General features: G+C 31.2%; 4 protein-coding genes across 4 annotated transcripts; 2 read left to right on the top strand and 2 right to left on the bottom strand.

Moving 5' to 3' along the window:
- Positions 1 to 564: 564 nt before the first annotated feature.
- On the bottom strand, positions 565 to 3,050 carry HELRODRAFT_182033 (hypothetical protein; the record flags this gene model as incomplete). The annotated part of the gene is made up of 3 exons (XM_009031791.1): positions 565 to 644; positions 2,121 to 2,249; positions 2,816 to 3,050. 3 exons carry the CDS (start codon positions 3,048 to 3,050, stop codon positions 565 to 567), a joined length of 444 nt encoding a protein of 147 aa, XP_009030039.1.
- A 3,051-nt stretch (positions 3,051 to 6,101) lies between these two features.
- HELRODRAFT_182032 (hypothetical protein) lies at positions 6,102 to 6,780 on the top strand (the record flags this gene model as incomplete). Its single annotated transcript, XM_009031790.1, has 2 exons — positions 6,102 to 6,204; positions 6,464 to 6,780. 2 exons carry the CDS (start codon positions 6,102 to 6,104, stop codon positions 6,778 to 6,780), a joined length of 420 nt encoding a protein of 139 aa, XP_009030038.1.
- Positions 6,781 to 12,098: 5,318 nt separating this feature from the next.
- HELRODRAFT_194496 (hypothetical protein) lies at positions 12,099 to 15,154 on the top strand (the record flags this gene model as incomplete). The annotated part of the gene is made up of 5 exons (XM_009031789.1): positions 12,099 to 12,195; positions 12,409 to 12,900; positions 13,201 to 13,343; positions 13,632 to 14,553; positions 14,955 to 15,154. The coding sequence occupies 5 exons, from the start codon at positions 12,099 to 12,101 to the stop codon at positions 15,152 to 15,154; spliced, it is 1,854 nt and encodes a 617-aa protein (XP_009030037.1).
- Positions 15,155 to 18,085: 2,931 nt separating this feature from the next.
- On the bottom strand, positions 18,086 to 20,027 carry HELRODRAFT_182030 (hypothetical protein; the record flags this gene model as incomplete). Its single annotated transcript, XM_009031788.1, has 5 exons — positions 18,086 to 18,166; positions 18,357 to 18,538; positions 18,644 to 18,763; positions 19,219 to 19,468; positions 19,878 to 20,027. 5 exons carry the CDS (start codon positions 20,025 to 20,027, stop codon positions 18,086 to 18,088), a joined length of 783 nt encoding a protein of 260 aa, XP_009030036.1.
- Positions 20,028 to 25,213: the final 5,186 nt, after the last annotated feature.

Here is a 25,213-nt window from a genome sequence, read left to right as displayed (position 1 = left end):
CACACAAACGCACACACACACACACACACCACACACACACACACCACACACACAAGCATGCACACACACACGCACGCACACACACACACAAAAAGAATTTCTCATTGAATTTTAAATAAATAACACTTTTTTACAAAAATAACTAAAAAAAAATAATTAAGAGAATTGTTTTACTCCAAAAAATGACAATGACACCCCCGGTGTCATCCACCCCCACAACCTTGAATATTGAGGGGGCAAAAATCTCACTCGGGTACAATTTTTAGTTTATCCAGAACTTTTTAGAAACATTAAAAAAAGATAAACACCCTTTAAGGTTAAATTAAAATAGCTTCAATCAGTTTTTTTTATGATAAAATCAACTCCTAACTTTAAGCGAGGCCAACTGGCCCTACCCCTTCTGTGAATGACCCTGGTATGAACATTTATATAACGCTAGAGGCACCACGGCTTCGAAGGATGATTTTTTTATACAATTTTTCAATAATTAATTGTTAACTAATTGTTTTATAATCGTTATCTTATATTAATTAATTAATTATTTAATTAATAAAATTGTTTTTGTTAACTAATTGTTTTGTCAACTGCATGCTGGGCTGACGTTGAGACTGAAGCTGGAGCATTTGCCGAGAACTTGATTTTCTCTGGTTGAAAGAAATTTTGAAAAATAATCATCAATATCATTAATTTATTATTATTATTATTATTCTAATTATAATTATAATAATAATAAGAATGTTTGAACCCCAATTGAACAAGTAAACCAGTCCCTCTAAAATGTACCTACTCACTTGCAGTGACGAGCATGTTAGATTAAATAGGATTTTATAATTATTTCATTATTACTATTTGGTATTTGGAGTTAAAAAATAAAAGGATGTTCCCTATTAATAATATAATTATTATTATATTGTTATAAGGTTATCATACGGCATTTTTCGTGACAAAAAATTTTTGATATAAATTTGAATACATTTCACCGCTCTGTACTTTTATTTTGAATGGAGCATCATGGTGGTTTTACATTGACCTTTCATTATCCTACCCTTTCATAGTTTTAATTATTTATTACCCTGGCTTTGAATAAAAGAGTTCTTATTGTTATTACCATTATTATTATTATTATTATTATTATTATTATTATTATTATTATTATTATTATTATTATTATTATTATTATTATTATTATTATTATTATTATTATTATTATTATTATTATTATTATTATTATTATTATTATTATTAAATAAAGAGCAATGATGACTAACTATGATGACTATGATTTTATTTAAATTTTATTTAAATTTAATTTTATTTTAATCATGACTATTTCTCTATTAATTAACTAATTATTGACTTTACGCATTTGATGAAAAATAAAAGATAATAATAATAATAATTAGGATAATAATAATAATTATTATTATTATTATTATCCTTGTTATTAATTTGGCGGCGCTGTAGCGTAATGGTGAAGATGCTTGGCGTTTCTGTTGCACTTGCCGAGTTCCATTGCAAGGAGAATCAGGATTATCGTATGTGAGGCGTGCGTGCGTATGATAATATGCGTTCATCCACAAATGTTCGCATATTATTTCAGTAAAATTTTCAGATATAAATGATGACTTTTTATAAATTCATAAAAAATTGAAAATTATAAATCTCTTTAAAATTGAAAGTTATACGAAATTGTTCTTCAGAATATAAATTTGTTCATGGTTAATTCGTTAATAACTCATCTTCCCATTGTTATTAAGCAACAAGTTGTGGAGATTAACATTGCTACAAAAAGTCAGCCCCCCTTTATGTTCTTATCAAACAATTTTTAAACAAGTTTGCAATTAAAACCAGTAACTAGAGGTTTTTTTATATAAAGAAATTAACTTTATTTAAGGGTGAAATGGCTTATCTAGAATGTCATTTAACAAATTTATCTACACAGTGATTTTGATTATATTTTCTTTAACCCGAGCGACATTCCCCCTCGGGGGATTTCACTCTTACCCCTTCTCATTTGGAGGAGGTTTCACCCTCCACCCTCACCCCTCTTCTGCAATAAAACTAAATATTAATAACGTACAATATTTTAGAACAATTTTTTTGTAGGAAGTTCCACAAACTTTTCTTCACGCTCCTGGCAATGTAGAAAATGACAACCGTAATGTAGACGACTAGGAAGATTAATACGGGGACGATTAGGAAGAAAACCAACTTCAGCAAATCGTACTTGGGTGGGGGCTGGTCAGCGGCTGGAGGATTATGGAGATTGGGAAAATTGGCACGGTGGTTAAACGATTAATGTAGCTGGCTAGTCTGTTGCAGTAACCGGCTTCAAATGCGTGCGTGTGCGTGCGCGTATGCGTGTGTGTGTGTGGTGTGTGTGTGAGTAAAATAAAATGGAGAAAGATATTGAGAAAGAGAGAGAGAAAGAGAGAGAGAGAGAGAGAGAGAGAGAGAAAGAGAGAGAGAGAAAGAGAGAGAGAGAGAGAGAGAGAGAGAGAGACTATGATTCTGTGCCATAAATTCTAATTTTACAAAAAAAAATTTAAGAAAATAGACTAAAAAAATTATTTACTTTGGTTATGTAATCGGCATGATTCATTGGCTTCTGCGAAGATTCGTTGAAACAAAATGTAGAAATTACTTGAAACAATTACAAGCAAACATACGAACGAACGAACGAGCAAACGAACAACAAAGATTCACACAAACAAACAAACATACATACAAACAAACATACAAACATACAGAGCCAAATATACATACAAACAACTAAACAAACAACCAAAACATTGCAATAGAAACACACGCCAACCTCCATGTACCAATACACTTCCATTAAAAATCCACAGGCTTTCCATATTTCCAATGTTCACCATCTGACACGAAACCTGATAGGACCCGGGCTGTCTGAAAAAAATGAAGTTTTGTCTCGTCTCGAATGACCTCTTGTCCGTTTCGTTATTTTTGGACACGTAAAATCGTTGCGTTACTGAATTGTTATGCTTTGTACATGCTAAACGCTGGCAAATATGTACAGTTATGTTCATCCCATTCTTCAAGTTTGCGAGCACTGGATAGGTTGTAATTTGCCGAATTTTTCCAATAAATAATTTAAAATGAAACTAATAATTATAATTTTGCTTAGTAATAATTATAATTTTGCTTAGTATGCACACACACACATACACACGGACACGAACACACACACCACACACACAGACGCATACACACAAACACATACACACGATCCATACAGACACATACACACAAACACACACACATATATACACGTTTATACAATTTGTAACATTTGTGAAAGGAAAAGCAGAGGATCTCTATGCAATCGAACCAGGTTACTGCAACTCAAGACCAGACCAGACGCCTTTAACCATTACATTACACAACTAACTACCATAAATAACTACCTCATTACAAATTTTTTTAAATATTTCTCGGTGATCGTAAACAGTGGCAGATCCAGGTAAATTGGGGTTCGGGATTCACCCCTCCCGACCGTGAAAAAAAAATTTTGAAAATCACTAAAAATTTTGGATCGTCGCGAGATTTCGGATCCGCCACGGATTTTAAGTTTACTTTTAATTACATATTCTTCCAGTTTTTCTCTTTCGAAGTTTTCCTGAAATTTCGAATTGAAATAGAAGAATGGTTTTATTAAAGAATCTAATTCTAGCTACGAACCGATGGTATTATGTAGCGATAATTTTAACTTTTAATTTTAAATAAACATATTAATTAAATAGAATATAATACTGAAAATAATTGATAGAATAATAGATTAATTGATAAATGCACAAATGAATTTACTGGAATCCTGTTTAATACGGTTTCTAGTAACAACAACAGCAACTGTTGTGTTGTTGTTAATATTATTATTATTGTTGTTGTTGTTGTGTGTGTAGATTTGAGTGTTGTAAGATTTCTGTTGTCCACACTGATTTGAATTCGACATTTTCTATTTTATTATTGTTTTTATAATGGAATTATATTTGATATAAGCAACCATCTCTCTCTATTTCTCTCTCTCTCTCTCTTTCATTTCATTCATTTGCTCGTTTATTCTTCGTTCGTTCGTTCATTCATTCATTCGTTCGTTCGTTCGTTCGTTCATTCATTCATTCACTTGGTAATACAGTAAGATGGTATTATTCCCTCCAATTATGAATGTACAAACTAGCGAATTATCGACACCAAACGTTTGTTCGGTAATATTCGTATCGGTTATATTGGTAACAATCCCCATGGAGAAATCATATTGACAGATTATGCACCCATTATAAAAAATTTCGGTTTCGAGATTGTCTCGGTATAGTATTGGATCTGTCGTATTAATAATAACAATAATTGTAACAACAACAACAACAACAACAACAACAACAACAACAACATGGAAAGCACTAACAACAACAACAATAAAACAGCAGCAACAACAACAATAATAAAATTCAATTCACCATTCATCAGCGAAACCAAAGAAACGTCCTCAAACATATCTTCACATTTGATAGCTTGTGGCCTCGAATTAGACTTGTACCGGATAAAATACCGTTTCGGTATTCCGATACCGTTAAAAGTGTCGTTTCGATATCCGATACTTTTGATTGTACAGTTTCGGAATTCAACACCATCAAATGAAATGTTTCCATTAAACATAGCTTTAGTTAAGTAACATATCCATATAGTACAATTAAGTAACATCTGTGTAATTAATTATTATTAGGGGTTAAGTAACCCAAGCTTTGATGATCCAATTCAATTTAATTAATGTTTGAGTCCATTAAAAAGTGGAAAATTTAAACTTTTTGGTAAGAATGCAGACGAAGATGTTGTATTATTAGAGACGAAAGTTCTAGAATTAGAAAAAGACATCTCTTGTTTAAAAACCGAAAACGCCAAATATAGATCAGACCTCGAAAGTCAAGTGAAAGTGAATAACAATCTTACTGAAAAGCTAAAACAACTTGAAGACAAAAACGTCTAAAAACGGATTTGATCGCCTCAGCCATTAAAGTCTCACCAATAGGACTGAAGCTATTGAGAGCTTCCAGCCTGTTATTAAGTTCATTGGACTCGTTGAATCTTACAAACACATGAAATTTCGAATTAAGCAGAGTTAAACAAGATCTTACAGATTTTAGATCTCACAAAGTTCCTAAATGAAAGGTATCGCGATAAAGAAAGAGACAGAGCCAAATTGTCAGATGAACTCAAATTATTGTAACTACGGAAATTTCTGTTCTTCTCTAGTTCTGACGTAATAGGAATGGTTAAAACATATCGGTGAACTGGGGAAGGGTATTTTGAAACTGATCAGAAAAAAAGGATGGCGCGAATTAACAACTGAGTTGAATGCTTAAATTAGCTTTAACATTAGTTGTTAGAATTAATTATTTAGTTTTATTTTCATTATTGTTTTTGTTGTTGTCGTTTTTGTTAATAATAGCGTGACGTCAATGTAATGTTTAAAAGTGAAAAAGGAAGGATACAAATTCATGTGTGTGTGTGTGTGTGTGTGGTGTTGTGTATGTGTGTGTAAATGTGTATGTGTGTGTGTGAATGTGTATGTGTGTAAATGTGTGTGTGTGTGAATTTGAGTGTAATAGACTGTAGTAGACGTGGTTAGAATGAATTTTTAAAATTTTTGTTGTTGGTCCCAAATGTGGTGCGTGTGTGTGTGTGTGTGTGTGTGTGTGTGTGTGTGTGTGTGTATTATTGTATTATTCATCTAAGTCTAAGAGCATAAAAGTTTTTTAGAGTAATATTTTAATATTTTTATTAATATTTTTAAAATTCAAATACGTTTCGATTAAATTATTATAAGTGTGTATGTTTGTGTGTGAGTGTGTTTGTAAGTGCGTGTATGTGTGTGTGTTTGTTTGTGTGTGTGTCACAGTTATTGCAATTATATCCCATTAACTCTCCGTAACTACACTCCTTTGAAAATACACAACCACTATAAATTGTTATATTATAATTTGGATGGTGATGACGAAGATGATGATGAGAATGATGATGACGACGACGATGATGATGACTTTTTGGATATAGGTACGTTTGAATCAACTGTGTTAAATTATCAAATGTATGAACTGTTTTCGAGGGGTTCGATTTTACCATTTCAAAATTTTGAAACCGATTTTGATACAAGAGGTTTTTTTTTGGGGGAGAAACCGGAAAATGAAGGTTCTGATTCTACTTCAATGTTAGTAAAGCAGTTTGTTTGGTTGTAGTTAAATTTTATTTTAGTTTATTTTATATATTTCTGCATTTTTTAATTTTATAATTCTCATTTTTTTATCAATTTAATACGATTTCATAAATCCACAATCGGCTAACTTATTTCCAATCTCTCCGTCGAACAATTACAAATTTGATTATTACAATAATTGAATAAACCGACAACAAAACGAAACACCGAAAAATTGAACACATTTCCCACCAGCAGTAACCCTTCTTGCCACTGCGACCAGCAGTGAGTACCGCGAGAAGTTCATCCCTTCTCTGAACGCCATTCTGTACGGACCTGGTCGCAAGGGCCTCGCCAGCACTTACGATGAAGCTCGTGCCTACTGCAACAGAACTGGCGGTAGGATGTTGAAGATCATGGACAAGCGTCAAGAGAATGATAGTATTGAATTTATGGCAAGTGAATTCCAGTCAGTGCTGAACGTCACCGATTATGTTGTCCTCGGTTTAAAGTGGAGACCGTCCATCTATGAAACTGATGAAAGAAATGCGAAACTTGAGTTTTTTTGGTGAATTTTTGGCAATCACCCGATGAATTCTTGCTGATTCTTTGTGAATTATTGATGCATTTTTTGTAACTTTCTGTTATGGAGTTTTTAACGACTTTTTTTTCATAAATGAATTGTAAATAACTTTTCATGTTTTTTCCAGGTAATGAAATCATTAAATATCTTAAAATTAAAATGAATGCATTGGACAGGGATGAAAGAGTTATTCGGCAGCTTATTTAAGGAGGATTTCAATTACTTACAAATCAATAGGAGAGGACACGCCTTGTACGCGCCTGAGTTTTATTCGACATATGCCATTTGCAGAACGAATTGTAATAAATTTCAAATAATTATTGATTGAAACTTTCATATTTTTTTTCATAGAAATTATTATTAAATAACGGGCCGATTTATGAAAGGGCAGGCGGGGTGAGGTTTTTGCAAGAAAGGGGGACTACCAAGAACAAAATAATATTACTTAACATATTTTTCCACTAAATATCTGTAAATATCCACTAAATATCTGTAAAAATTTACTGTTTTTAATGAAGAAGTTGTGAAAATAAATTTGAAATGAGCTGAAATTTTGCCGTTTCGAGTCCTCTCAATCCGGCCCGGAGTGAATGTATTGTACTAAATTAACAATGAAATTTTATATTTTTTTTTTCAAAAAAAAAATGTTTAAAAAATACCCAACCGCACATAGCGACAATACAGAATTGTACGATGGAAAATTCTTGTTACCAAATAACGGAATCCCGAAAAACGTGGCACGAGTCGAGACTGGAATGCTTAAAACTTGGCGGGGACTTGTACACCGATATGGCACTCAACCTGATTATAAGCAGTAGATTAAGCCAGACAGAGTACTACTGGACTGAAATCACAAAAAACATCTGGAGCTGGGAGGATCAACCAGGTTTGTCAGGGATAGAATTAAGTGTAACGGTTAAAAGCGCTTGATTCTGTGTTACAGTAACCGGTTTTGACTGCAAAACCTTCTCTCCTTATCATATGCATCTCTGTGTGTGTGATGTGTTAAATCTTAAACCAAGCCTGCTTGTTGCCTGTTGTTAATAACTCTGAACTATTGAAAATAATTGGCATAACTTTTATACTCAAACTTGAATATAAGTGTCGTGTCTCTGCTGACTGCATACTATTGCATTAAAATACTCATTGTTAACTTGGCAATTCGAGTTTCAATTGCTTTACATTCCCTTTAAAATGATAACTCTGCAAAGTTTTTAATCACTAAATTTAATCATTTTCAATTAATCACTAACAGAACCCCTATTCTAATTCTACAGATATATTTGCACAATATAAAGTCATTATTATTATTTTTATTATTTTTGTTATTATTTTTATTTGATACCGATGTTTTGACTGTGCATAAATGAATAAATTATTAAAATTAATAAATATATTAAAAATAGCAAGCCATTCAACTACACCACTTTTATTGCTTTTATTACTACCACAGCTATTACTGCTATTACTACTGCTTCTACTGCTACTATTGTAATTAACATAACGGGATAATGAACGCCTCAAACACATTGCATGTGATAAACTGGAATCACTTTAACTCTTTCAGGCGGGCAAACTTTCTGCTGAAAGGGCCGCATTGAAACTATTTGCCTTTTGAGGGCCGCATATCAGAATTTTTCGACCGTTGACCGGTTGGAAGGAATTCGTTAAGATGTTCATTTGGGGCTGACGATTTTTTTATTTGGTCGTTTCATTTTTTTTCTTTTCAAAATGCATACCGGATTCGCGGGCCGCATAAAATGGCTTGGCGGCCCGCGGGAGGTAGTTTGCCCATCCCTGTTATGGAATATATCAACATTTTATTTTGAATTTTATTTTTAGGAGAGGAACAGAATGATTGGAGATTACATGATTATTTGAAGGTGATGACAGGAATCTTTCCTATGTTGAGTTTTTCTGTTGGGTAAATGACTGTGAAAAGTGCTGACAAAATTGTTATAAACGCCTAAAATATGGATTTGAATGGTGATTTGATTGGTGATAAACGAAGTGAACATTTGATTTTGGTACGAGTGCATATACGAATGTTATGTGGAATGTCTAGCTGTGGATGTAGTGGAGAGTTTTGCAGCCAAAACTGAAATGTTAAGCCAGTTGAATGCAGAGTTTTTGGTAAATGGTCTTTAGTGTTGTCAGTATAAAATTAAAATCGAGAATTCGTTTTAAGTAAATGTTTTTTTTTTAAATTGACGTTATAGTTGTGATTTGCAAAAATTGCTTTGAGTGTGTTTTATTGGTTGCGTTGTCTTATTTAGTGTTATATTGTTATAACTGAAAGTTGAAAATTTGAGCTATTAACATTAAAGACATATGGTTTATTTGGTGTTGTTGGCGTTTCATTTAATACTATAATAATGTATCGTCTTTTTCTGTTCAGTTTCCATAATAAAGAAGGTTTTGAAATCAGCCAGTTCTGTTGATTTTTATGTGTGATTTAAAAAAAAAACGACAGTGCCTACTAGATGAATGATTGAAAAATATCAGATCGCCAAATCTTGATCGAAAAGTATGAATATTTTTATAAAAATATAACAATTTTCGTTATAATAAATATTAAATTAATTACATTCTAAAGTAAATTGCGTTGATTAAATAACATGCAGTTATAAATTACATTGATAAAAACAAATTTTTAATTGAATTATGAAATTTGAGATGGGTCAAATAGACATGCTCCAATATTTGGGATTGCACTTATCATTTTGCTTGTAATTTCGTTCAAAATTGAAATTCATTCAATCACATTTAACGTCGTTTTATTGAAATCAAACTTATCAAAACTAAAAGCAGCAATTAATACAAAAAATTATAAATTTTAATAAAAGATCTTATACTAAAACGCAGAGAAAAACTATGTTCTAGTTTTGAAGTAACAGAAATTGTTTAAATATATCATTAGGCTGGAGAAAGATTTTAAAAACTGATCAGATAAAAAGATTGTGCGAATTAAAACCTCAGTTGAACTCAAAAACTAGCTCTAACTGAGCAATGTCGAAAGAATTTGAACAAATTGATGTCATTGTCTGTCTTCATCATCCGAATTTGATAACAAAAATTGGATTTGATTATGTAAATTCATATTTTTGAGAGACGAGTTGTAATGAAGATTGAGCCGAACATAAGAACCAACTGGAATGGATTGACTGGCGAAAAAAATCTCAAACTTAAAGAACAAACTTTTGGATCTTTAATTTTTTTATTTTTTATGATATACTTGCTCAAATACTAATAAAACACTGTTTAATAAAACAATAAATATAATAATTCATTTGAATAATCATTTAGGATTAAAATGTATAGTTCATTAATTGAAAATGAAAAAAATATTTTTAATAACCGAAAACGCTGCTAAGTTACACGTCGTACTAGCACTTATCCGTTAACTTAGCAACATTGTAATTGATTTTTTGTGTGCCTCGAAATATGATCAAATTCATCCTTCTGAAATCGTGTCACTCTCAAATAATCAAACAATTTTAATTACTAAATAACTGCAGGTATAATTTTGTCAATTTTATATAATTTTTCCTACTCTTATCTATATAAGTAGAAATTTCCGATTCTAAAAATAAACTTTGGTAAATTTACCGATACTGAAACTAACTAAAAATGGCTGATGCATAATTAGTAAAATGACGACTTTCGATGCCTGATTGCACGCCACACACACACACACACACACACACATATTCCCTTTTAAAGGCTTAAAAGGCTTTAACTTAAGCATAATAATGTCATTGTCCATCTGTCATGAAAATCCGGTAATTAAAAATGTATATATAGATTTCAGAAGCAAGTATGTAGTATGTACTGTGCTGTAATGTTTTTTTTTACATTTATTTACAGATAGATTACTTTGTGGATAATCATAATTTATACTTTTATACATAGAGCACATGTTTCGTTATTCTTATTACTGTTAAAGTTAAGTTAAAGATTGATCTACTATTGCTAATTATAGAGTAGTAGTATAATATTATCTTTTGTTAGTAAATGAATATGTAATTTATCTAACTTATATATATGTATATATTTATATTTAGTTATATATATATATATATAGATCGTTTTATAAATATTTGTTATTTCAAATTATTTCAATTTCCTTGCTTGCTCTTGCAGAAAAATATGAAACATGATATTATTGAAAAACATTTTGAATCTAAAGTTTGAAAGGCATCTAGCCACTCTACTTCTACTACAGATAGCATTTCTATAATTTGGTTAGAGAATTGCTTACAATAATTGATTAGTTAATTGATTAGTTAATTAATTGGTTAATTAATTGATTGATTAATTGATAATTATTCCTTAACCAGCTGACTATCTTACCGCACCTAAATTGATAGAAAAATTCCCTGTAAAACGACAAAGAATTTAAAAAGTTTGGTACTCATCTAAGTTTCTATTATTATATACAAATAATAAGAAATATTATATAAAATCCATTTATTTAAAACAAGATTAACAAAAAATAATTTGAATTTAATAAAAATTCAATCCAATTTAATAAAAATTCCATACAACTTTTACAATCACATCTTTTACAGACAGATGCATCTGCTATCGGTCTAAATGCCATAACAAATATCACGTAAAATATAATAAATATTTTCATAATATAATGTTACGAAATAATTAATTTATAATTTTTAGCTATAAGAATGAAAGAAGCATACCAAAAGATTTTAGACAAAGGAAGATCTGAGCTTGTAAAGCGTATTGATATTGACCATGGCTTGCTTAACCTATTAATTGAAAGGGAAACTATAACAGATTTTCACTTCCAATCAATAAACGTGTGTTTTTCATTCGTTTCTCACAGTTTTTTAAGCAATTATTAGGAAGTATCAATAACATACGATAACTTGATGTATCTTTACATACAGGTAAGTCGTTGCAGCTCATAGACTTTCGAATACAATCAATGCAACAGCAATGCCAGCTGCCTTAACCATTACACTACTTTATGATATCTGTTACATTAATGATTATGTATCTTTCTAAATAATTTATTTTAAAGGAAATAAATATTTTTAGTAACTTAAATTTTGAAAGTTTAAAAATCGTAAAATTGTTTGATGAAGTTCGCCATGAAATAAGTTTTATGCTAATTAATAAAGAATGCTTTTTCTAAATCCTTAATGAATTTAAAAATAATAATCTGTAACAATTTTTTTATTAAATATATTATAAAATTAAGTATAGATACTAAATCTGTTGAAATTATTTGAAACTTAGTCTAAGCCAACATCATATCAGAAGGTTGAGCAACTTTTGGACATAATGAAAAAGAGAGACGATCACCATTTTGAGTCTTTTCTGAAGGCAATAAAACGAGACAATCCCGATTTAGTAACATTCATTCTCAATCTTGAAAAAGGTTTAGGAAATTTTTGTCTACGAATTTTGGGCTTTTTCCAATTCAGTTTATGAATATTTTTCTATTTATCTAACTTAAAAATGTTGAATGTTTATTTCTTAACAACTATTCAAGTTATTTATTAGTTATTCAACAATTTGATATATTTCAATGTTTATTTTTCTACCCAAAAAATTTATATTTATTTCATTTAATTCACTTTCCCGTAACTAGAAATTCATCATGATTGCTTCGATGGCACTGGTAACCCAAATATTAATGATCTAATCCAATTTGATAAACGTTTAAAACCATTAGAAAGGGAAAAGTTTAAACTATTAGGTAGGAATGCAAACGAAGATGTTGTACTCTTAGAGAAGAAAGTTCTAGAATTAGAGAAAGAGATTTCTTGTTTAAAAATCGAAAACACCAAATATAGATCAGACCTCGAAAGTCAGGTGAAAGTGAATAACAATCTTACTGAAAAGCTAAAGCAACTTGAGGACAAAAACTCCGAATTAAGCGGAGTTAAAGAAGATCTTATGGTTTATAAAAGAGCCAATGCCAAATTGTCCGATGACCTCAAATCGAAATGCGATGAAGTCGCCACGTTAACTGAACGCTGCCGTCAGCTGGTTTTCGCGAATGAAGGACTGACAAAGCAAAAAAAAAGTTTTGAACTGGAGCTAGATGAGGTTCAAAATAAGCATCCTAGCTTTCCTGAAGGTCAGATATAACAATAAAAACTTCACTATTTTCACAACGGAAAATGTTTTCAATAGCAATTGTCGTTCTATACATATTACCTACAATTTGTAAATCCTCCTAGTCTTATTATTTTATCATCACTGTTGTGATTGTATACATCATCACCTTCTTTACCATACTTGCCTCTTTTTTCACTATCACCACCCTCTTCATCACATTCGTCGCGATTATCATCCACTCATATCGACAACATCTTCATCATTGCTGTCATCGCAGTTTTACGTCACCCAAATATTTTCTTAATCTTTTATGATTTAGAAATAAAGCAAACGGGCACCAACCTAAAAATTAGGGAGAGTAGCGCGGTCATGGGCATCGCCCTCCTCAACCAACGTATATACATCGTCTGTTTGAAGTCGCCAAAAATCTTTGTGTTTGAAGATAATCCACCCTATCTGCAGGTTTTCTGATTGTTTTGTTGTTGCTTATGCTTGAAAGGTTTCAGTTATGAAAATTTAAACGCAATTATAACTATCATTTGATCAGTATTCGTCATTCGAGTTTTAAATCGTTTTTAATAACTTCAAATAAATAGAATAGTTAGTTCATAATCTGGTTGCTAACAGCGGTCAATAAATTGATGAAATTTATTGTTTAAAGGTTTTAAATGGTTTTTATTTTATATATTATTATTTCCAAATATCCGATAAAGTCATCCAACCATTAGTCATTTTATTTTTCCTGGCCAGCTGACCCGCGAAGAATTCGAGATAACCTCCATGCAAGATCCTCGCGACCTTATCTCGAGCCCCCGAGACCGGTGTCTTTTTATCGCCGACGTCTCCAGCAGCAAAGAATTCAAAATCTGGCAACTCGAAACAATCACTGGAAAGTTCATCACTATGATGTCCATGCCAGCGAATGCTTCTTCCGTCACGTTACCGATGACGTCACCATTAACTAACTCAGCTTTGTTGACCATGTCAAAAATGGGAAGTTTGGATTCTGGTGAAATACTCGAGTGTGATAGCGATGGCTTGGAAAATCGCGCAAAAGGTCCGACTTTCAAAATAACCAACTGGGTGGTTAACAAAAAGCCGAAAAAATTGAGCGTATCTGATAACAAGGCGCTACGCTGCAACAGATACAACGTGGACAGTACTGCCAGGAACGTTAGCAGTAACCTAAGCAGCAGCCCGAACTTCATAGTCGTACTCACGTGTGAGTGCAACGGAGATGAAGAAAACTTCTCAGTCATCATCTACAGGATCTCAGATAAGAAAATGTTGAGGAACTTCACGCTGACGCCCGACATCGGCGAAGTGCAGCACGTCGTTGTCCACACGCCACAAGACGTGCAGTGGCAGTGTCGCAGTTTTGACGCCGGCAGCTCTTTCGATAGTGATATTTCATTTTCATTGCCTATTTTGGACGGCAACCATATGACGACCCGCAGCCATAACAGCAACGACAGCTTCTTCAACGACATCCTAGACAAGTCTACCCTAATTGTCACACGCAGAGATGTCAGAAGACTTCAGGATTGCGATGAATCACTCTGGTTGGTCAGCAGGTTGAGGATTGATGGATCGAAGATCAGCTGTTTCATTCCAGCCATTGTGGATGGGATTGAACTGAACAAGCCGGAATATATTGCGCTGGTTGAAAATGGTTAGCCGGTTGTCGGTTACTATCTGTTGTTCGTTTGTTGGATGGGTGAATGTTTAATCATGTGTTTGCTGGAGTGGTTGGTTGGGATCGGTGGATTCTTAATAAAAGTTAGCGTCGGATGCTAAATTTAGTTTGTTAATTGAATGTGTTAATAAATTAATGAAAAATATAGTTGCATGGCTGAAAGTAACCTGTTGAATACAATTTTTTATTGTAGTTTCCACAAGTTAAGGATTCAAAAAAACTAATGGATGAACGAATTAATGATAAAATGAATGAATGATTGATTGAATGACTAAATAAATGGATAAATAATTAAATAAATAAATGAACGAACGAACGAACGAATGAACGAATGAATGAATGAATGTGGTTTCCCAAAAACTAAAAACACTGAACAGGCAGAATTATCGTAGCTGACTGCGAAAACAATCGCCTGGTCATTCTCGGCGCTAAACTAACCGGGGGCGAGACGTTGGTGAAGACGGATGCCAAACACAAACTCAACAAACCGTCCAGAGTTGTGTACAGCAGAGATAAGAGGATGTTGGTCGTAAGTGAATGGGGCAAGATAGGGGTTTTCGACGTTTTTGTATTTTGAAAGAAAGAGGTTTTTTGTATTTTGAGGAGAGGAAGTAGGCAGGTCTTTTGTATTTTGAGGAGAGGGAGTGGGATAGGTTTTAGCCAGCACGTATGTTTCAACTTTATGTTCGCTTCTATAGTGTTCGCTTTCAACGTATGTTCGCTTCTATAGTGCAAATCTTGTCATTGATTTCTCGATAGCTGCCGATTGAGCTGAGATTTTGCAGATTTTAGTAAATTAATTAATTAAATAATTAGTTAGATTATTAATTTATTGAATTAATTTAATTATAACTAATTAATAAATCCTTTGGCAAATAAAATTTTTTTAATGTTAAAAAATATACAATTGCATTGTGAGCTTGTTTTAAAAAATTTTTTTACTCCGACTTGGTCCCATTTGATTCTATAGATTTGTTATTGGAATATAGGTGCTGGTTGGTTGGCTGTTTCATTGGTTATTTTGGTTGGTTGGTTTGTTTGTTTGGTTGGTTGGTTGGTTGGCTGACTGATTGATTGATTCATTCATTCATTCATTCATTCATTCATTATTTATTCGTATTTGTTTGAATAATCGATTATTTTTTTATTGTTTTAAAACTATATCACAAACATTCCACATGTATGTAACAATTCATTCGCACGCTCTCACGGGTCATTATTTTTAGCAGGTAATTTTTTAGAATTTTAAATAAAAATGATTTTATAAGATGTTTATTAATAAGTTAATTAATTAAATTGACGTAATACAAATTGATAAATGAATGAACTTTTGAACAATCTATTAATTTAAAAATTTATTTAATGTTTATCAATTATATTAATTTAAAATTTATTATTTAATCTAAAAATTAATTAATGTTTTTTTTCTCATAGAAAGGCTCTTCAATTAATTATTATTAATTTTGTCAAAATAAGATGAATGAATAAAAAATCAATGAATTGATTACTTAATTAATTAGTCAATTAATTAGTTTTACATAAAGTTAGTTCAAGGATTTCAGCAGCATTTTAATAAATATTTTTAGCGATATTATATTGATTTTTTTTATTTTTTGCTATACTTGTTTTTGTGTGATTTAAAAGCGTTATTAATTTTACAATTTTAAAAATTAAATATATATATATTAATGATATTATCATGAATAAATATTATAGTAATGATATAATTATGATATAATATATTAATTATAATATGTTTTGTATTTGTTCCCTTTTCGTTGTATGATGGATATCTGTGTGTGTGTGTGTGTGTGTGTGTGTGTGTGTGTGTGTGTGTGTGTGTGTGTGTGTGTTTGTGTACGTGTGTTTGTGTCAGTTTAGTTTAACCTTTAATGGTTATTAATTAATTTATTTGTTTTATTTAGTATAATTTAACATTGTTTCAATTTTTTTTTCAACGTATTTTTCAGCATTAGTTGTTATCGTAATGCCATTTGTATTACTGTTGATTTCATTTACTATATATATATATATATATATATATATATATATATATATATATATATATATATATAAATTTGTGTGTGTGTATGTGCGTGTGTGTGTGAACGTGTGTGTGTTTTATTGTTTCCTATGTGATTTGTGATACTATACGCAATGCATTACAAAAAGATATTTAACTGCTTTTACTTTTTTATACGTTATTTACATTTTGTTTTGAGTAAAAAAAAACATACATACATTCCTACTGGGAAGACGTTTTGAATTGAAGTTATTTATTATTAATAATATAATATTAATATTATTATTATTGTTACTATTATTATTAAATTATGGTTTAAATGGTTTTACTGGTTAAGGTGTAAAAGCAGGTGAGGCCTTGTTTAGACGTTTATTTACATACACTGTGAGTTTGTTTGTTTGTTTGTTTGTCTGTCTGTCTGTCTGTCTGTCTGTCTGTTTGTTTGTTTGTTTGTCTGTTTGTTTGTTTGTTTGTTTGTTTGTTTGTTTGTTTGTTTGTTTGTTCACTACCAGTAGTAGTAGTAGTAGTAACAGTAGTAGTAGTAGCAGTAGTCTTTATGTATACTTGCATTAATACGTACAATAAAAATATATATACAAAATTATTCGGAAATAATGGCATAGCATCATAAACACACACACGCACGCCAACACACACACGCACACACACGCACAAAAGTCAGTCTTATTAAATTAAGGCATCATCACAAACTTTAAATAAATTCACTCATGTCACTTTTTGCGTCCACTAATAGTCAATATAAAATTAAATTACTTAGTGTAAGGTTGCATTATCAAGAAGCATTAAGTTACACACGATTACATTAGCTAACACAATGTTGTACTAAGTAACGACAAGTAGAAGTTAACCAAAATTTACTAACATAAAGTTATTATTTTCACAAAGCTATAAATCTCCTTTTAAGTGGTATGTACTAATTTGGCTAATGAATAACAAAATTTATCAATTTAAATATTGATACTCCTGCTACAAGTTCTTTGGTTGTCACCGGTTCATCAATTCTTGGTTCCATTGTCATTTCGGTAAAGTTTTCTAGAGTTATTGTTAAATTTTCAACTAGATTGTAAACAAAATTTCCAATGAAAAATTTCTTTAAATTAAATATATTTTATTTTCTCATTTGAAGATGATGTTGAAGTTCGGTTTTTTATTTGTTTATAGCTATTATGCAATGTACGTTTAACATACACAACTGTATATATGTACAAGTACAATCAGCACATTATCCTTACAGAACCTTGTGGCTACGTGTTTTGGTTTATGCCTAAAAATGATATGTCTTCCCCACTATTTAAGCTAACTCGCCATATAGGCAAATGTATTCTTTCGTTATTTATATTTTTTACCTTTGTTGGTTTCGCATGTTTGTTCAATTCATTTATTAATTCCATGACTTACTTTTTGAACATACAACATAGTGCTCATTGTGGCATACAGTTGGTGCCCATGTCGCAACTTTAACATTCATTTCTGTACATTTAGAGTTGTCGTTAATTTTTGTTGATTCAATATTGCTGGCCCAGTTTGTATATTTAGCAAACGCGCCTTCAATGTTAATCGGATGTTAATTTATATTTAATTGAGGCAAAAATTAATCAATTATATTTTAATACTGCTGAGAATAATAATTTTCCAATAATTTCCAATAGCGGCTGAGAATAATTTAATTTTAAATTCCTAAACAAATGAAACTGGAATAGTTTAAACCTTTTTCGTCCTTCTAATACCACCTGACGTTTGAATATCCCAGCCAATATCTTTCATTTTCTTCCAAAAAAGTTGCCAGTTCTGTGGCGCCAAACTTATCATGAAAATTGAACAAGTCTTCGCCCTTCCGAGCACAAAAGCTCCTGGCTTCGTACCACATCATATCAATTTTGATTATATCAAAACAGTCTTTTTCAGTTGAACAGTCTCCTACAACAATGAAACTTGGTCAAACTAATGTTCAATGTTTCACAAATATAGTTTCAAGGAAGCATTAGTTATTAAAACACGATATGATCTAAAATAAGCTTCTACTTGATTTGGAACATATGAAATGTTGTCGCATATAATTGAGGGGTAACTCAAACTTAGCATCCTTTCTGATCGATAAAAATTTGCCGTCATCATCGTATTCAATGTCGACTCTTAAAAAATCTGAAAAAATTATTTTTTCAATTATCTTTACTTCAAATCCAATTTATTGTAACTATTTCAAAGAATAGGATATAGATTTTTTGCTGTTCCATCCATACAAATCAACGAACGCATTACACAGCGCTTGTGATAGGCTGGGATCTTTTGCTTTTGTTAAACCGAACCAAGCAAAGTCTGATCCTGACCAAATATTACGCAACAGTAGATTTATAAATTTAATTTTGGACTCAAGAGCTGCAGTCTTTCAAAAAGGTTTTTATAGCTATTATAAACATTTCGTTTTGTTAAAAGTTGCATTAATTAGCTTTTTTGAGTTAAAAATAAGCTCAAAATGTGGAAAGAGCAAAAACTGAAGTCAACATTTTCAAAACCTCTAAGCCAACGCACGGTAAATTTTCATAATAATAATTGATCGGTAAATTTTAAATTGGAACTATTAAATAATAATTATTTACCTTTTGGTTTGGAAACTGAGAAAAATTTATTTATTAGAAAATCTTCTCTCTTCAAACCCAGCAAAACTCGATGTTTACTTTCAAAATTTGATGATTTCAAAAACGTTGCAACATCGTTTTGTTGTTTCTCATTGAAGATCTGAAGAATCTCTCCTCCAGTTTCTCTACAATACTCTATCGCATCAGAGTAACTGTGAACTTTAACATCCGAACCATTGGTGTACAACGTAGCACCAAACGATTCAAAATACTGCTCATTTTATGTGGAACTAACCAGACTCAAGTAGGAAATAACTGTTTAGAATGAAATAACACTTATGTAAGAATTTTTGCATTAAAAAACCAATAGTTAAACATCATTAATGAAGTGTGAAATTAGAAAAATGGAAATATTTTTTGCTAAAAATGTATTTTCATTTATTTCTTGGATACATAGGACGCGGCAACCTCGATTGTTTTCTATTCCTGCTTTGTATCTTCCGAGCTCCAGCTGTCTGCTTCAGCGAACGAGGGCCTGGGCCGAAAGAGGTAAAATGAAATGTAAATAACACCGAGGCAGCCATTCCTTTCTTGCTTGGAGGGGTGAGACATTTAGGCTGCTTCTTTTTTCTCGTGCCTTATCCTTTTAGGGCATTGGCGACCATCGACCTTCACAAAACCCGATCTTTAAGACTTTGTAGTAGCTGAAATATGGTGATATTCAACAAGTGACACAAGGACTTCACGAATGTTATTTGTTGTTGATCGCGATCTCTTCTCCCTCCAATCTTTTCAGTAGTTTTTAGATTTCCAATTCCTTCCTTCCGCATGATGTGACCAAAAACTTAGGCTGCCCCCGTCGGATTATCTGTAGTAATTTCCTCTTTTCATAACCGAACTGTTTTAATACATCCTCATTGGAGGTCTAACTAATTTTCATAATTCTTCTCAAAAGAATTTTTCCCAATTTGGTTCATATATTTTTAAAAATTCTCAAAAGATATGTTTAAACAATAATTACAACCAATTTTCAACTAGTTTAAGGTCTCAGTCTGAAATTTCATAAAGATTTGCAATGAAAAAAAAACTTGAAAAATAAAAAGAAAACTGCTAAAATACAATACTAACTCATAAAAAAGTAGCAAAACTCCATTTTGAAGAAAATTTTATTGAAACTTTAAAAACTAAATTCAGACAAAATCAAAATCAGCTGACACAATGAGGCTATCAATAGTTTTAAAGCAAATATTATACTCTGTCGTAAAATGATGTTTCATTAAAGTATATATATATATTGGTGTGTGTGTGTGTATATATATATATATATATATTAATTTATTATTAATGTTATTATTATTATATTATCTCGATAATTAATTAATTGTTATTTAGGATATGGTCTGTTCAAGTCATATTACCGTAATTAAGATATTTTGGGTGTTATTAACGAGGTGATTTCATTTTTCAACTAACTTGAACAAATTACTTAGTTTTTTATTGAAATAATGTTTTTTGTTGGCAAAAGATTTTGGAAAGGCTTGACGGAATGAGTCCTTTTTATTCTTTTGCAGGCCTCTCCTTTGTTTCCTCAAGGCCACTGACCATCAAATCCATACATGATACCTTCACTGAAGAAATTTCAAAATAACGGCCATATAGAAAATGATAACGAGTAGGGCCCAAAGTAGTTTAAAATAGAGTATAAGGCTATCATACAAGGGGTGTAAAGTTGGTACCATTTCACATGCTTGCCATTAGTTTTCCGTTTCATAAATTTCATTCAAATCACACACACACACACACGCACACACACACACACACACACACACACGCGCGCGCGCGTGTAAATATAACGATATGGACATACATACTATAATTAAAATAATATGTAAATTCGTAATACACCTTCGAATCATATCAACCAAGAAGTAGTTAATTGTGTGGTGAAAATTAAGTAATTAATTAAGTAACCTAATTAAGTATAAATAATTACGATGACTAAAGGAGGGAACATATAGGTAAGTCAAATTATAAGGCTATCATCAGGCAGAAGATTTTGGCATAGTAATGCTAATGATAACAATAGGTAATAACAATAATCATTAATATTATTATTATTTTATAATAGTAATAATAATTATAACAAAAAATAAATATGGTTAGGTAGTGTTTGTAGTTTTAAATCCCACAAGTAAACACGAAATAAAAATTTAAAAAAAATTGTATTCAACAATTCTAACTTTATGAAAAATATTCAAACAATTAGAAATTTAGGTAACTCAACTCGTTTTTAATAAGTTGACAAAGATAAATCAAAAATCTCATAAATGACTATCACCATCATGTGAACTTTTTTGCAGTCCAGGTAGAAGTTGATAGAGAATATTCGAGATTATTTAGCAATCTTTAGTGACGGTAAACTGATTTCAAAAGATACAGAGGCAAAATTATATTATTTTACCTCTGATTTCACTGATTTCAAAACATACAGAGGCAAAATTATATTATTTTGGCCCGGATTCAGGCTAGAAATTCCTCGGATTATAACAAATTCTTAAAATAATTTTTTGTTTGCAATTTATTTGCTTGAAATTGATTTATAACGTTCAGAATGAGGTTATCAAAGCTCATTTCATTGTTTCAAAAATTTTCAATTTTACAGTTAACTCCACCAGTAAAAGTAAATGCTACAAAAAATGTTGACAACGAAGGTCAAGAAACAATCTGAAACAAAGCAGGAAATCGTTGTCTTAATGAAAGAAAAGACTTGTTCGCTTTTGATTGTGATTTTGATGTCGGTTAGTTTGGACCTGACTTGGAGGTCAATGAAGGATATTGGCTGGGATATTCTAGAATAAGATGGTATTGGGAAAATTATCCAAGTTGATATATTTTCTTCATTATTCAACTTTTTTTGAATATTTGATAAATATTTGAGAAATTATAAACAATTAACAGTTTAATTTTACCTTTATAATGATCGTTTGGCTAATGTTATTTGATGTTGATCTAATATTTTTCTCATATGAGCATTGATGGAATCAAATGCCAATCAACTGGACAGAATATTTTGTTTTAACTACCCAGAATAAAAGCTTTCGTCTACAATAGGATTGACTTCTGTAATGTGACTCGCTCGTGTTTCATTCAACAAGACTGGTGTTAACTGTCAAATAAACCACAATAATATATATATATATATATATATACTTATAGTATATATATATATGTATATATATATATATATACTTATAGTATATGTATATATGTATATATATATATATATATATATATATACTTATAGTATATGTATAATAGCAAGTATATATGGATAAATACACAAATGTATTTATGCATGTATTAAAAATTATAATTCAATTAACTGCATGCTTTAATTGAATTATAATTTTTGTAAAACGAGTTTAAAAATGAATTAATTCATGAAAATTTGTTCTTGTATTTATGGTTTATTGTTTTTATGTTTACGCTCGTTCGTTCGTTCGTTCGTTTGCTCGTATCTTCCGGTGTTCATTCATTTATTTCTCCATTAACGTTTGATAGTTAGTAAAGTTGAGAGTATGAATTAAATGAATTAAACGTTTTTAGTATCATCACTAGAGAAAGAGATAGAAAGAGAGAGAAAGAGAGAGAGAGAGAGAGAGAATATATCTATACACATACAAATACTGTGATAAAGAGAAAGAAAAGGCAATGAAGACATAGGATTTGAGAGAATATATTAAATTTTAAAAAAATAGAGTGAGATAGAGAGAGATAGAAGGAAAAAGAGAGAAAGAGAAAAAAAATGAAAAAGAGAAGTGAGAGAGAGAAAGAAAAAGAGAAAGAGAGAAGAGAAATTATTATCTAATGTTTCATTCAATAAGAGGTCCGTTGGTTGGCTTAATTTTCCAATCTTCCCATTCCTAATTAGTTCTGGATTCTTCTTCCTGGTTCGTACCAAATGTCATCCTGGTAATGATGATGATGATGGTCGTGGTGGTGATGATGATAATGATGATGATGTTGGTGGGGGTGGTGGGGTGATAATGATGATGATGTTGGTGGGGGTGGTGGGGTGATAATGATGATGATGGAAATGATGATGATGAGGAGATGAGTATTATAAATATTATCATATTAAAATTCGAAATAATATTAAAATGACGATACGCTTTACATAAGATGTATAAATTTTATTCGGGCATGAAATAATTAGACCAATATCAAGAATATAAACTAAAAGTGAACTGCGATCTTGAAAAACTTACATCTCTCAAGGCAAACAGATCTTCCAAATTAAAAACGCAGCATCGGACAGTGACGTCATTTTTGCCTTGTTTGTTGTTGTTGTTGTTGTTGTTGTTGTGGTTGTTTGTCGTCAAGTTAATACTTTTCATGTAATAAAAGTTATTTGCTAAGATGTCAATTATATCTATCAGGCTGTTGTTGTCATTATTATTGTTGTTGTCGTTGTTGCTGGTGTAGTAGTAGTTTGGCAACCAGGGATGTGCCGGTATTTCGCTATTCGATGTGTCGGTTCTCATATTTGATGAGTCGTTAACCGATATCTGATCTTTTGACGACTTAGTCGAGTAGCCGGTCGATTGATTTGCCGGCTGGTCTACTAACTGAGCGTTTGGTTGGTAGGTTGGTTGAGTTGTTGGTTGGTAGGTTGGTTGAGTTGTTGGTTGGTTAGTTGGTTGAGTTGCTGGTTGGTTAGTTGGTTGAGTTGCTGGTTGGTTAGTTTGAGGGTTTGTTGATTGGTTGATTGCTAGAGCGGGCATTTTTTAAATTTAAAAGTTGATGACGTCAATGCTTTACTTTCTTTGGTGATGTTTCTGCTGCTGATATTGTTTGTTACTGTTTATTCTTTGTTTTATTTAAAATTTCTACGTTAAATAAATGAAAATGATAAATTTATATTACTTTTTAATATTATTAAATATTTTTATTAATCGTAAGACTAAAGATGTCGTTAAGAAAGTTTCAGTAACGTCTGTGACCTCTTATTTATAAAGTCGAAAAAATTTCTTGAATTTCGAGGAGAGAGAGAAAGTGATGGAATTTAGTGAGAGTTTGATTAGGCAGAGCGAGAGAGAGATAGAGAGAGAGAGAGAGAAAGAGAGAGAAAGAGAGAGAGAGAGAAATAGAAATTTTAAGAATGATGATGATAATGATGATGATGGGAATGACGATGATGAAGAAGAAAAAGTCGAAGATGACTTTGATGGTGATGAAGAAGATGATGATGATAGTTGGGGTAATCATCTAGAGATAGTGCTGCCTTTCAGTGAGGGGGTAATAATTCAGAGAGATAGTGAGAGATTTTAGTGAGAGTGATAGATTTCAGTGAGTGAGTGTAATAAAAGTGAAGGATGGCTAAAGTCAAAATGTAGAGGTATTGATGGATTTTGACAAGAGTAAAGAAGATAGTGATGGAATTCAGTGAGAGTTATAACTTTATGTACTTGAAATTTAACCCGTGTTGATTGTTACGTTATAATATGTTTATGTTTCTGGTTACGTTTATGATTATGTTTGTGGTTATATCTATGTCTATGTCTATGTCTATGTATATGTTTATGTTTATGTTTAAGTCTAGGTCTATGTTTATATTTATGTCTTTGTCATAGTCTTTGTTTATGTTTATGTCTATGTTTATAACTTTGTCTATGGTTATGTTTGTGGTTATATCTATATCTGTGTCTAATTTTGAGAAGCAAATAAAATTTCGTTTCGTTTCGTTTATGTCTAATGTACGTCTGTGTTTATGTTTATATTTATGTCTTTGTTATAGTCTTTGTTTATGTTTATGTCTATGTTTATGTCTATGTTTATAATTTTGTTTACGTTACGACGGCAGTGATGTCATTCTGGTCTGGCATACACGCTGTCAAATGGATAACTTGAAGAAATTTCAAGAAGATGATGGTGGTGATGAAAGGTTGAAAAAATATTATTAAGTAGAGATAGAGAGACAGACAGACAGACATACATACATACATACCGACAGACA

This window comes from Helobdella robusta (genome assembly GCF_000326865.2).
Source record: "Helobdella robusta unplaced genomic scaffold HELROscaffold_79, whole genome shotgun sequence".
NCBI classification, from domain to species: domain Eukaryota; kingdom Metazoa; phylum Annelida; class Clitellata; order Rhynchobdellida; family Glossiphoniidae; genus Helobdella; species Helobdella robusta.
Note: the sequence above shows the minus strand (reverse complement) of the source record. Positions and strands in the feature narration are given on the sequence as shown.